Here is a 14755-nt window from a genome sequence, read left to right on the forward strand (position 1 = left end):
CATCGTGCAGCCTAAGAACATGACTGTTGTAAATACTTGAAGCTTCTTCACCTTTTCCACCTCCTCTTTCCCACTCACCCTTCTCCCAGTTTACAAAAGAAAGGCATATCTCTCACCCATCCCAAATCATGATACACTACCCTGTGGATAAAAAAAAAATCTGAGTGTACCAAAGAGACAAAGGAACTGTAAACCAGAGGTTTATAAGTTTTTGTGTCTTTCTCTATTTTATACTTATGGGTGTTAGGGGCAAAGTCAGGTATTAGAAATGGATCTGTGAGCCCATGTTGAGATGTTCTGAGTCCTAGTATACTGTGGAGAGGTAGGGCAAATTTCATGACAATTTTAATTTAAAGACCTTGCCTCTTGCTGTTATTTTTTTTTTTTTTAAAAGATGCTTGGCTCTGAGGTGAAAGTCCTCTGAGAGCAAGGCAAAGAAACTGTAAGTATGAAATATTGATAACAACCGCACCTTATCTAGGACAACAAACATGCACAGCTCTATACCCGGTCTATTCATCTATGAATTAGGCTGTATAAGAATAGGCTAGGGGGCTTCCCTGGTGGCGCAGTGGTTGAGAATCCATCTGCCGATGCAGGAGACACGGGTTCGTGCCCTGGTCCGGGAAGATCCCACATGCCGCGGAGCAACTAAGCCCGTGAGCCATGGCCGCTGGGCCTGTGCGTCCGAAAAAAAAAAAAAGGCTAGGGTGTGTTAAGGCTCAAACAACTCCAAAATCTCAGCACCTTACACCAACAAAGTTTTGTTGTTTATATTACACTAGGGTCAACTGAGAGGGAGGAAGAAGGCCAGTTGTTGTGCCAGAGTGAAAAAGAGTTCTGGAGCATCTCAAACCAGAAATTAAATGTTCCAGCCCAGAAGTGACACGCAACACTCCCACTTCCAACTCACCGGTCAAAACTGGTTACATAGCTCCACCCAAACACAAAGAGGATGTAAAATCCTAAAGTAAGCTAAGGCAAGAAGCTGGAAATGTTGTGAGAACAGCATAAATGCCATCACAAAGAGTGATATGCAAAAAGCATGCTGGGAAATATCAACTAACTTCAAAGAGCAGTCTTCCTGCATTATCACCATCCTCAGTAAAGAGGTTGATCTCATTCATCCATGACTCAGTCTGTTTCTCAGCTGAACCGTCTGCATGATTTCAAATAAACCTGAAAAGCCCTTTTACTTCTAACAGACCAACATTATATCTTCAAGTAAAAGGAATGTATTGAAGGTAAGTTGGTGTTTTTTCTGTAACAATTTAGAAGGGATTGTTTCATTAACTTTTGCCAAAAAAGGGGGGGGTACTAGATAGCGTAAATCCATATTTATATTTTTACTTGGTTGCAAATCTGCTTGTTATCACTCATCAGTCGTTTCTCTTCCTAACTGGGACGTGTTAGTAGATTCTATTGTAAATCAGCTACTTACCAACGGTCATTAATACACTTTTTAAGCTCCACACTTACTGGCTAGAACCGGGCGGCTCCCTGATGGACAGACCATGGCGCTAGCTCTCGGATCCGACGCGGCGGCGGCGTTGTGCGTATATCACGGAAGTCCGCTGGCGCCACCCTGTGGTCTCCTGTGCACATTGCGACCTTAGCTCTCCACAGAAGCCTCAACCGCCAGTGCGCGCGGACCCAGCGGCGCAGAGGCTGGCCGGGTGCACGCTTTCTGCAACCTCCCCCCAAAGCCCCGTGAGAAATACTTGCTTCCCCAGAGCCGGCAGGGGCAAGAAATTAGCTCTGGTCAGGTCGGCGGCAGAGGCGGCGGGAGGGTAAAGGAGGGAAAGGGGTCGTGAGTGTCAGATTCGCCCCGGTACCCAAAAAAGCACCCAACTCGGGGGCTGCGCCTTCATATCCGACGTAACTGTTTGCTCGGGGCCGGCAGGTGTTGTTAGACCTGAACGGTCTCCGAGGGATCCCAGCTCGCCCAAGAACCGCCAAGAGTCGAGAGTCGCTCCAACACGCAAGAGGTTTATTAGGAGCCGGTGCACCGGGGTTCCTTGGTCCTCACGCAGGAGGCCGAAGAGGAACCCCCCCCCCCCCCACCAAGCGGAATCACATACATTTTATAGCTTTCATTTTTCATTATGCAAAGTGTGGATATATCAAGGGGTTTTTTTCTCATTGGTTTGTTTGTTCCGGACCGGAGTGGGGACTTGGCTCTAGTTCCTTGATTGGTTGGCTCTCGGATGCCTACTTTACATTTACCGGAGTGGGGTCTTGGCTCTAGTTCCTTGATTGGTTAGCTGTCGGATGCCTACTTTACATTTTCGTGTTTTTGTGGTGGGGGGTTGAGTCACATGAGTTATGGTTGGCTAGGGCGACCTTTAAACCCTGGCTTAATCATTCTTATCACCCGCCATACTTGTTTGCTCGGAACGGTTTCTGCCCAGGGGGGACATTCCAGTATCTTATTGCCAGCCGAAAAAAAACTCAGAGCTCAAAAGTATCGATAGGGAAGTAGGGGTGTAAGTATAGTTAAGGCCCTACAGTGTGAGAACCCGACTCCCGAATGAGCCGGGTGGGCACCTGCAGCGGAACCGCGCAGCTGAAAAACCCCTTCATAGGTCATGGGGGATCGAGGTAGGGCTCGATTCTGCTCGCAGACCTGGCGGCGGCGCCACCCCACGGGCGCCTGTTGCGATTGCAGCCTCGGCTGCCGCCTAGCGCAGGTGCTGCCGGGAGGCGCGGGGCGCGCGGGAGTTTGCGGCTGGCGGTGGCCTCCGCTGAGGCCTGGTTAAGGGGACCACCGGAAGGGGAGGGTCGCTGGCCGTCTGGACGAGACCCCAAGAATAAAGGCGGCTGGAGGCGGTGGTAGCAGCAGGGAGGGAGCAGGTGGAGAGTACGAGACGGCTGTCCACTCAAGCCCTGATGACTTCCTTGCTGGTTCCACCACCATCAAGAGCCAGGAAGGGACCCCGGGCCGGCAGAACCTGCAGGCCTGTGGCAGGGAGCCCCCCAGGCTCTTCACGGGCTGCTCTGAAATGCATTTGGGAAACATGGAGCTTCTCCCTCAAGGGTCCAAGGCCTGTCCTATCCCGGAAGACAAGTTTCCAGGACTGAGAACAAGGGCCCAGAGGGGATTAATGCAGCTGGCTGGGAGAGGAAGGTGGGGTTTTCCTTCCTTCGCCCTCAGACTCAGCAGGGCACAACACCCAGGGCCTGTTGGACCTATCGAGGCTTCATCTTAGAAGTTTAGAGCTTCATCTGAGAAGCTCTTGGGCCCATCCTGTAATCCCCAGGTCTGTTCCAGTTACGGAGCTGAACAGGCAACTGGGTGTGAGGAGCGTGGTCGTTTCTCACCTTCCAGGCTCTGTAGGATGAGCCCTAAACTCATTTGGGGACCACGGGAGCTTCTACAAGAGTCCAGGCCCATTTCAGAACACTCAGAAGGTTCCTAGCCTGAGAAGGAATCCCCGAAGTGGATCGACTGGTTTTGGGTAAAACAGGAAGAGTTGGTTCCATTCTGGGTCTTTCCTGGCTCCCAAACTCAGCCGAGAGAAAAACCAGTGCCTTCTGGGTTTAGAAATTTTCCCCCAAGAAGCCAAAGATAGCCAGACCTATCCTGTAATTCCAAGTCTAAGAATTAGACACTGGAGACATAGCTGGCTGGAAGGTGTCTGGCAGTCCTCACTGCCACCAGAGTTAGTTGGAGACAGACCCTCAGGGGTAGTAAGGGGACAACAGTGGAAGCAAGAAAATGTTAGGAATCCAGGGGAGAGATAACGGTAGCTTGGACTAACGTGGTAGCAGTAGAGGTGTTAAGTGGTGGTATTTGGAATGTACTTTGTAGGAAGTGCAAAAAAAAAAAAGCTTGCTGATTGATTACATGTAGGGAATATGGGGAAGAGAGGAATCAGGTACAAATCCTAGATTTGGGGCCTGAGCAATAAACTGACTCCATAGACTGAACTGGGAAACAGCAGGAGCAAATTGGTGGAGCAGGGGAGAGAGGAGTAGCAAGAAGCAAAAGTTTTGTATTGAACATCTTAAGATTCCTATTTGACATTTAAGTGTAACTGTTGGGAAAGCAATGGTTACATGTGTGGAGCTCAAGGAAGGATCCTGAACTAGAGATAAACTTTGGAGGATCATCATATATATGTGGTATTCAGAGCCATGGGACTAGAGACGATCTAAGTGGAAAGTACAAATAAATAACAGAAAAAGGTCTTACAGCGATAATAGTATAAAAAATGAAAGACCCTACCTAAGAGAGCTGTATATTAAGGTTAGCAATGGAAAGCAGGATGTCAAAAAGAAAATGCTAGTAAGTTGAAAATCTGGACCCCCATAAGGTCTTTTAGGTATAGACTTCTTTGTTAATGCACACTGGCAGTAAAATTGGAGCCAATAAAATTGTTTGCTGCCTTTTATTCCTCATATCTTTGTTTGTTTCTAAATATGGGGTCAAAACCCCAAAAGGGTAAGAAGTTCATCTTCCTGTCTTCCCCTTTCATCTTCTTGTCACACTAAGCACATATTATTCCTTAACCCTTTGGCTTAGGATACAAAGGAATAAATTGTGGAGAAGGAGAATGTGTGAAAGGGAAAGATGCCAAAACACGGTATGTGAGTTAATGGAGATAGAAAATCTCTAAGAAAGGCTAGAAATAATTGGTTTACACCTCCTGGAGAAATAAATTCCCCAAATATGGTGTTCTCTGAAAAGATAATTTAATTTTGAGGAAGCAATGGCATGATCTCCAGTGAAATAGCAATCATCTGGAGTCTGGCTGTAACTTTGAGGACAACTTCTGCACGGGCAGGAAAAAAGCCTTGAAGAAAAGAAATAGGTATGTACAATGGGATTGTAAGTATCATATTTATTTTAGAAAATAATATTTTCTAACTTTAAAGAAATAATTTATTGAAATTTCACAGGCTTTGGGCACAATAAACTAGAATTCAGATCTTAACCTTACACTTAATAACTCCTTGTATTGCAGTTTCTTATCCTAATTACCTCTCTTTCTACTTTGTTTTTGTTTTTTTTTTGTGGTACGCGGGCCTCTCACTGTCGGGGTCTCTCCCCTTGCGGAGCACAGGCTCCGCGGCCATGGCTCACGGGCCCAGCCGCTCAGCGGCATGTGGGATCTTCCTGGACCAGGGCACGAACCCGTGGTCCCTGCATAGGCAGGCGGATTCTCAACCACTGCGCCACCAGGGAAGCTCTTTACTTTGAAATCTATTTTCTGGCTCATAATACCTAACTTTTATGGATTATTTTTATGTACCAAATACTCTTTCATTTGCCTTGCAGGCATTATTTCACTTAATCTTTTTTGTGTGTGTGTGGTACGTGGGCCTCTCACTGTTGTGGCCTCTCCCGTTGCGGAGCACAAGCTCCGGACACGCAGGCTCAGCGGCCATGGCTCATGGGCCCAGCAGCTCCGCGGCACGTGGGATCTTCCTGGACCGGGGCATGAACCTGTGTCCCCTGCATCGGCAGGCGGATTCTCAACCACTGCGCCACCAGGGAAGCCCTCACTTAATAATACTTGTTGCTCTCATTGCCTCAATATTAGTAGGTGGCTTTTAATATTTTTCCGTTATCATGATCAATTTATATAATTATTGTCTCTTCCCCCAGTGTCTGGTAAAACTGTCTGGGCCTGGTGCTGTTTTTAAGGGTAGATCTTTGCCTATCTTTTCAGTTCCTCCTATAGCTTTTTTTTTTTTTTTAATAGCTAATTTTTTATTCAGGTACTCTACTCTTCTTAAGGCAACTTTGATCATTTGTATGAAAAATGAGTTGTCTACATTTGTAAATATCTGTATCAAAATATGCATACCATTTTAATACTTCAATATCTAATTTTGCTGATGTTATTTGTGTACTTTTTGTTTCAATATTAAATTTACCAAAGGATTAACTTTTAAATTTTCTTTCAAAGAATCAGATTTTGGTTTTATTGATTAATTCTGTTTTGGGGGAGTGGGGAAGTATGATCTATTCCAATGATTTCTACCCTAATTTATTCCTTCTACTTTCCTCAGGTTTTATTGTTCCTTTATTAGCTTTTAAATATAAAGTTTAATTCATTATTTTTAATAGTTCTTATTTTCTCATAAATGCATTTAAAGCTATGAAGAGGTCCTCTGACCTCTTCATATAGGTTTTAATATATAGTGCTCACTTTGTTTATTTCTAAAGACTATATAATTTTTATTTCGATATCTTCCATGTGCTTTCCCCTAACAGTATAGATCAAGGAGAGTATTTTTAGTTATTTCATTGCATTATGATTAGTAAATATATCTTATATGGTTTCAGCTTATTCAACACTTGTTGAGTTTTCATTTGTCATCTCACACATGGTCAGTTTTGAATCAGTATTGCATGTGAATTTCAGTATAATGTACTTTTTCCATTTTGGATACAAGATGGTGTAGGTATAATCTTATACTTATGATTACTTTTTTTAACTATGTTCTTCAAATCCTCTATATCTTCAAACAAGTTTTAGTTGACTTGGTCTTTTAATTCTGGAGAAAGATGTGTCTATATTAACATAATCACCACTATGATTGTTGACTTATTAAAATCTTTGTTGTATGCACACACGTGTGAGTCTATGCATGTGTGTGTACCTGTGTTAGGTGCAAACAATTTTTTTACATTGTATAATTTAAAAGCTTTATTTACTCTCCCACAATTAGCAAATGGGTTTCATATTAGTTCAACTGGAATTTTTCTTCCTACAATCACCTTTCAAGTGCAAACAATTCTTGATCAGTGCTTAATGGATTTCTGCTTTTCTGAATATGAAATATCCCTCTTCTAGTGCTTTATAGTCAGCTTATATACATTTTGTATATACATATATATTTAAACTTACACTTTTCTAACAACTTCTAGAATAATAATATCTATATCCTCCTCCTAAATATAACATAAATATTAGTTAGCTTATTTTATTTCTCTTCATTCTCACCATGTCAATATCATCTGGAATTTGAAGTCCAGATTTTCTTTTCAATTTTTTAGGATATACACCAAAAGACATATATATTTGAAGTCACTAACTGTTTTGAGCTCTTGTTTCTTCAAAATAGTAGACAAAATGTGGAGCAGAAACCATAGATGTAAAAAACTCTGTAATCACAGTTACCTAAACAAAAATCTTAAAATCCAAACTTGAATCAGTAATCAAAAGAGGGAGATTTCAATACAGACATGATGGATACAAAAAATTAATGTTTCTTGTATGACCCAGGATATCACGAACAATGTCACCTGTATCTCTAACCTCACAGTACTTTTTATCTATCATTTATAGCACATTTCTTTTAAAATTTGTATTATAGGTAACTTGGTATATGTATTATATTTCTTTGTTATTTGAACCTTTTCTGCTTCATTTACTTCATCTCCCTCCTATCACCTGATTTCTAATTTCTCAATAAATCTATTTAATTATGAAATTAGGTGGATGAATAAATACCTAGTATTCTAAGCCTTAAAGAAATTTTTCTAGAATCTAAACTTATTTAGACTTAGCAATATATTTTACTGGGCACATGGCCCCCTCCTGGTATCACACTTCTTCCCCTTAGAATCTTTTCTGATACTTGCAGGAATACAACTCCAGAAATTCTTTCAGGGAGGGCCTGAAAAGTCACCCACACTTAGGTGATAGTTTGGCTGGATATAGAAATGTATTTACAAAATTATTTTCCCTAGATTTAAAAAAAACACCGATTGTCTTTTTTTTTTTTTTTTTTTTTTTTTTTGTGGTACGCGGGCCTCTCACCATTGTGGCCTCTCCCGTTGCGGAGCACAGGCTCTGGACGCGCAGGCTCAGTGGCCATGGCTCACGGGCCTAGCCGCTCCATGGCATGTGGGATCTTCCCGGACCGGGGCACAAACCCGTGTCCCCTGCATCGGCAGGCGGACTCTCAACCACTGTGCCACCAGGGAAGCCCCTGATTGTCTTCTTATATCCAGTGTTGTCCAAATGAAAAGTCTGACATAATTTGATTTCTATTTCTTTGTAAGAATTTTCTCTGGGTGTTTCTAGAATCGTCTCCTTAACTCGTGTTTTGAAATTTTATTGCCATGTCTCTAGGTAAAGATACTTTTAATTCATATCTATATGCTCTGCATTTAATGGGACCTTGCAGTCTGAAGATATATATTCTGTGAAAGTCTCCTTTTCTTTATTTCCTCAGGACCACCATATATGACACTTGGGTTGTGCACTGCACAACTGCAGGGGATACCATTCACAAAGATTATAATTTAAATGGTGCACCTGAAGCAGTGCAGTGTACAATCAGCAAACCTTATTTGGTAGACCTGTATTTTATTTTTTACATTATTTCTGTTCTTCTAAACTCCTATTGGGTGAATTTTGGAACATCTGAATCTATCATCCATGTCATTTAACTTTTTTTCATATTTTCTATCTTTATATCTTTTTATATGGCATTGTGGGGGAATTTCTAGGCTTCATCTTTCAGATCCCCTATTTTCTCCCAGCTGTATTGATTCTATTCTGGACTCAGTCCTACTGTTGAATTTTTGTGTCAGTAACCAAATTTTAAATTTCCAAGATGTTTACTGTTCTTGCACTCTTCAGTCTTAACCCATTTGCTGTCTTTTTTGTCAGTTTTCTATCATTTAAGGAATTTGGGGTGCAAAATGGGAAGAATGCAACATATGTTTGGAACACTATCTTGAATTAGTAGATATTTCACTGTACATTAGAGATGAAAAACTTACATAGCACTCAACAGGAGTTCCCTACTATCAACGGCAACTTACAGTTATTGAAATGTTGTGTCAGGCATCAGTCTAAGAATTTTTTTTTTTTTTTTTCGGTATGCGGGCCTCTCACTGTTGTGGCCTCTCCCATTGCGGAGCACAGGCTGCGGACGCGCAGGCTCAGCAGCCATGGCTTACGGGCCCAGCCGCTCCACGGCATGTGGGATCTTCCCGGACCAGGGCACGAACCCATGTCTCCTGCATCGGCAGGCGGATTCTCAACCACTGCGCCACCAGGGAAGCCCTCTAAGAATTTTTATATGTATTTACTCATTCGCCTTTTAAAAAGACATTATAAAGTAAGCATTACTATTATTCTCAATTTAAAGATGAGGAAACTAGGGAATTCCCTGGCGGTCCAGTGGTTAGGACTCAGCTCTTTCACTGCCAGGGCCCAGGTTCAATCCCTGGTGGGGGAACTAAGATCCCACAAGCCATGCTGTGCGGCATCCCCACCCCCGCCAAAAAAAGATGAGGAAAAAGCATAGAAGGTTCAAAAACTTGCCCTAGTCACACTATTGATAAAGAGCAGGCCTGGGTTACAAACCAGGTGATCTGTTTTATGAGCCTGCGCTCTTTACTAATACAATGGCATACTCAGAAGATTTTAAGAACACATTATCCTTCTACACTGCCAGATTATGTATTTACTTTGACACCTCAGTGCTGTTGTGGGGCCCTGCTACATGGTTATCCACCAACTCAATCTAGAAGACTCAGTCATGCTTGTAATTCATGTACGTATATATTACTGTTTTCTCCTGTCAGGAAGAATAGTCAGAGTTGTTTTGTTTTACTCTTATAATCGTTAGGACTTTGCTATTTCCCATTATAAATGATTTGCATATACTAATCCAGAAAGATTTATCTATTATGCCCCTTCCTGCCTAAACACATCCCACAATCATAAATACAATGAAATTCCCTTAGACAAATGAAAAGATTCCTTCCTTTTTTACCCCTAGACTAAGAATTGAAATTCCAATTCTACCTTGGTTAACTTTCCTGCTAATCCTAAAATTGTGTTCTCTATGCATACTTGCTCTTTCTGAAAAAAAATTCACTTAAGAATAATGTCTGGGGACTTCCCTGGTGGTCCAGTGGGTAAGACTCCACACTCCCAATGCAGGGGGCTCGGGTTCGATCCCTAGTTGGGAAACTAGATCCCACACGCATGCCACAACTAAGAAGTCCACATACGGCAACTAAGAAGCCTGCATGTGGCAACTGAAAAAAAACAAGATCCCCTATGCAGCAACTAAGACCTGGCACAGCCAAAATAAATAAATAAATTTTAAAATAATAATAATTTCTGTTGCCCAGTTCCTTGATATTAATGTGAAAAAATTGTGAAAATCAAAATTCAAATACTTAAAAAGACATTATAGGAAAAGTTCCCTACAAAGAAGCTTATATAAGCAAAATCATTCTTTTTCGATTTTCATATTGCAGCAGGGAGGAGAAGGAAGAAGCCTACGAAAACAAGGATATGCTCCCTTGCTGGAAGTGATCTTATGGTTGATGCATATACAAGTTTATCAGTATGCCTTTCTCCTGCTTATTCTACATGTTATAATAGGGGTCTTGAGTAAGTAGACATGCCAAACTATAGGAAATATACATCTCCAGAGAGAAATTCAAGTAGTTTAAGGCCCATCCCTAGGATTGGGAATTTTATTAAGAACACTGAACAACCTTTGTCCAGGGTTATATCTGTGGTGTGTCTGAACTGTTTCACATTCCCTCTTGGCCTAAGGAGTTTTCCTTCAATGCATTTCAAAATGATAATCCCACTAACTGGAAATGACCTACACAAAGCTCAAACATCATTGCCAACAACAACAAAAAATAAAGCTGATATCTTTAGGTATTTGCTGTTCCCCTGAATGTTAAAAACACTGATGTCAAAAAAGTGATATGGATTTCCCCCTACCTTCTGATAATTTAAAATTATTGCCTTTGATCATGTAAAACAACAGAGATAAATTGTTCCTTATTTCATTTCACAAATCTGCATCCTCCATTTTTTGCCACAAGAATTCCTTCTTCTGGGTGCCTTGTGCTTCCTCAGTCCCAAGATCAACTGAGATCTTGATCTGTCAATCTCTCTCTCTCTCAAAATACTCAGCCAGTCCCAAGCCATTACCTCTTTACCATCCTTGGGACAATACCTCAGCATCCAGGTTTGGATCCTTCAAGGCAAAATGCTAAAGAACTGCTCAAGCTCTATTAGTTCTCTTACTTTGCTCTGTTTCTGGTTTGGGCCATCTAACGCAAAGTTCCTTGGATTGGAGTATCTAGTGATACTCTCTAGATTCTTATGCTTCTTTTTAGCAGAACCATCTGATATATCTTATCTATTGTGTAATGAGTTCTTGGTCAAAGAAAAGAAATATTGAGGTTTTGGGACTGCCATCTTACTTGTTTACCACTCCCTGGACTGTAGTTTGAATAAGAAAGTCTTATATTCTTGGGGAAACTTTCATTCCTGAATAGTGACAGGAACAGGAGCTTCATATTGAAAATACTGAGAGGAAAAACATGAAGTACGTTAACAAGCAGAAATGAAGAACTCAGAAGTCATCAATCGGGCTTCCCTGGTGGCGCAGTGGTTGAGAGTCTGTCTGCCGATGCAGGGGACACGGGTTCGTGCCCCGGTCCGGGAAGATCCCACATGTCGCGGAGCGGCTGGGCCAGTGAGCCATGGCCACTGAGCCTGCGCGTCCGGAGCCTGTGCTCCGCAACGGGAGGGGCCACAACAGTGAGAGGCCGGCGTACCACACACACAAAAAAGTCATCAACCTGACTCCAGCAAGCCCATTTTTGAATTTCTATGTGAACATTTCCCAAATATCTGCATGTTCTCCTTTTGGTTATAAGGTGTGTCCTTCTCTGTGCTACCTGATAGTATGCCTAGATCATTTCTATTCATTTGGCTTGCTCTTGTGTTAAATCCTCAAAATTCAGAGCTTTCAACTCAGAAATCAGAAAGAAGTATTGAGATGAAAGTATTTCAATTTTTTCTGAAAGCATTGATGGGAAGTATTGCAAACATCATCTGATATTTTTTTAAAGGTATTTGCCAAAGATTATATTGGTCTTTACAGAGCACTAGTAACAGACACTAGAAATAAGGTCTTTTACTATTTAATTCATTTTTTTCCCTTTTGGGACACATAGCAGATACTTAAAGATTCTACAGTATCAGAGGCCCAACAAGTCAATTGTGGCATTGCCTTCTTGGATGTTTTTAAGATAAAGAAGGTCTTACTGCTCTACTGCAAAATGCTTAGGGAGTTGACTCTCAAATCACTAGAAATCTCTTAAAGCACAACTTGTTGGGAAGGAAATGTTCTCTGGAGGTACAAGGGTGCTCATGCAAGTGCCCTCCCAGCCACAATAATGGGAGAAACACTGATCGAATATTTGCCGTGTTCCAGCTGCTGTACTAAGTGCATTAAGTACATTATCTCATTTAATCTTCACAAGTCTTGAGGGTAGGTTCCATTATTTTTCTCATTTTACACATGAAGAAATTGAAGTTCAGAAGAGTAAAGAAACTTTCCCAAGGTCATATAGCTCTTAGGTGGGTTAGCTGGGACTCAAAGCTAATGCCCATCACTACTACAGTACACTGCCTTTCAGCCAGTTATCTTTTGAATTTTATAATTGGTTTGCTATAAGGGGTCCATGGCCAGAGACCAGGGGGTGGACTGTGACATAATAAATGTATGTTTGATCTCTTCCCCCAGTTTCTAACACAGAGCTCCTAAAACTCTTGTAATTCCCTGAGTGATAGGGGTGCTAAGGACATCATTTGTTCTAATATTTGGTCTTTGACCCCAATTCCTGACACAGAGCTCCTAAATCCCTTGGAATTTCCAGGGTAATAGGAGCATATTTTGTTCTCATGAGATGACTCTTGGTGGACTCCTGGGTAGCTTCAGGACAGGGGCTGGTCACCAGAAAGGCCAGGCTATGATTAGAAGATTAAAGCTGTTAACCCCACACACCCCCATCTTCCAGGGAAGAGAGAGGGACTGGAGGTTGAGTTAATGATCCATCATGCCTACTTGATGAAGCCTCCATAAAAACTCCTAAACTATGAGATTCAGAAAGCTTCTGGGTCAGTGAACATATCCACATGCCAGGAAGCCACATGGACACCCCAATTACATGGGGACAGAAGCTCCTGCACTCAGGACACTTGCCCTATGTACATCTTCATCTGGCTGGTCATCTGTATCCTTTACTATATCCTTTATAATAGACTGGTAAACGTAAGTGTTTCCCTGAGTTCTGTAAGCTGTTATAGCAAATTATTGAATCTGAGGAGGGGGTTGTGGGAACTCCTGATTTGTAGCCAAGACTGACAGAGGTGTGTGTAACCTAGGGACGCACTACTTGTGATTGGCATCTGAAGTTGGTATAGTGGGTGGAGGGGCAATCTTTTTGGACTGAGCCCTTAACCTGTGGGGTCTGCTCTAACTCCACGTAGTTAATGTCAGGATTGCTTGGTGTGGAAAACCCACATACTTGGTGGCCAGAAGTATTGAGAATAGTAGAGGAAACAAAAGTTTTCCTTTACCCTCTTACTGCTTCTGAGTTAGTGTAGGTAAGTATTCTTAAATACCCAACAACTTACACTGTGAAGCTTCTAAACTGATTTGTGGATCATGGTGTCTGAAACTTCACCTAGACCTTCACTCTGTATTGTGCTATTCCCCATTCAGAGGGCAAAAAATTTTTTAAATGGTTTTTTGTTAAAGCCAACTCTTAGAGTTCTACATCTCATAAATCCAATCCCACTCCTTCCCTCATCAGCCTATTCATCCCATCAGTACTTACTGAGTGCCCACTCTATTCCAGGTACAGCTCGAGATGATGGGTAAAGAGCAGTGAACACAACAAAGTACCTACCTTCATAGGACTTACTCTGAGAAGGTAGGAGGAGAGTCAGACAATGTATTGGTTGTAGAACAGTCTAAATTATTGTGCCAAATATTTTTTTAAGTGGCTTAAACAAAATACAAGTTTATTCATCTCTCATGTCCAGGGTAAGTAGAACAGTTCTGCCATTCTCAACACGTGGCTTCTGTTTCTGGGCCCAGAGTGGTTGCCATAGTTCCTGCCATTGTATCTGTAACCCAGCCAGAGGAGAGGGTAAAAAGGCAAGAGCAGCACATATCTATTCCTTTTTAGTACACAAACTAGAAATATGTATCACTTCCATTCATATCTCATTGGCTCAGAACTTTGTCTTATGAACAAACCCAGATGCAAGAAAAGCTGGTAAATTAGCCTTTAACTGAAGCCATGCAACCGTAAAGCAGGGGGTTAAAGTAAGCAGAGAACAGCTTTTATGAATAGCAGTCTCTGATTCAGTAATAAATAAGTAAATAAATACGTTAGTATTCAGATGATACACAGAAGAAAATTTAGCAAGGTATGGGGACAAGGAGTACCAAGAAATGTGGGGAGAGAGGGAGGTGGGCTTGCTATCTTACATAAGTCAAGGAAGGACTGAAGAGTAATGGAAGTTTTGAGCAGAAGCCTAAGAAATGAGGAAGCCAGTCATATAAATATCTGGGGGAAAAGCTTTTCCAGAAGAAGAAATGGCAAGCACAAAGACCCTGAGATAGGAGGGCCTTGTTGTATTCGAGGTAGAGCAGGGAGACAAGTGTGATGAAACAGAACAAACAAAAGGGAGAGTGGTAAGAGAGGAGGTGGATGTGGGCCATTGTATCAGTGTGGACCTTCTCTCTGAAGCCATATGGGGATTTTCAGTTGGGCAGGATGGTGTGGGAGTGATATCATCTGACTTAGAGGTTTCAGAAAGTTTACTCTAGCTGGCTTGTGGAAAATAGAGTGAGGGTAGAGGCAGAAGCAAAGAGACCAGTCAGAAAGACATTGCAAATACCTGGGAGGTGTGATGGTGGCTTGGAGTGGGAAGACAGCAGTGGAAGT

The 14755-nt window shown here is 42.0% G+C and overlaps 1 protein-coding gene across 1 annotated transcript in view; it reads right to left on the bottom strand.

Moving 5' to 3' along the window:
• Positions 1-4185, bottom strand: part of LOC131764562 (myomegalin-like) — a 58980-nt gene extending 54795 nt beyond the window's left edge. Inside the window, exon 1 of the mRNA XM_067031133.1 lies at positions 1480-4185. Within this exon, the coding sequence (XP_066887234.1) occupies positions 1480-1516 (37 nt within the window). The 5' untranslated portion in view covers positions 1517-4185. The remainder of the gene's footprint in view (positions 1-1479) is intronic.
• Positions 4186-14755: the final 10570 nt, after the last annotated feature.

Source organism: Kogia breviceps, chromosome 1 (genome assembly GCF_026419965.1).
Source record: "Kogia breviceps isolate mKogBre1 chromosome 1, mKogBre1 haplotype 1, whole genome shotgun sequence".
In the NCBI taxonomy this organism is placed as follows: domain Eukaryota; kingdom Metazoa; phylum Chordata; class Mammalia; order Artiodactyla; family Physeteridae; genus Kogia; species Kogia breviceps.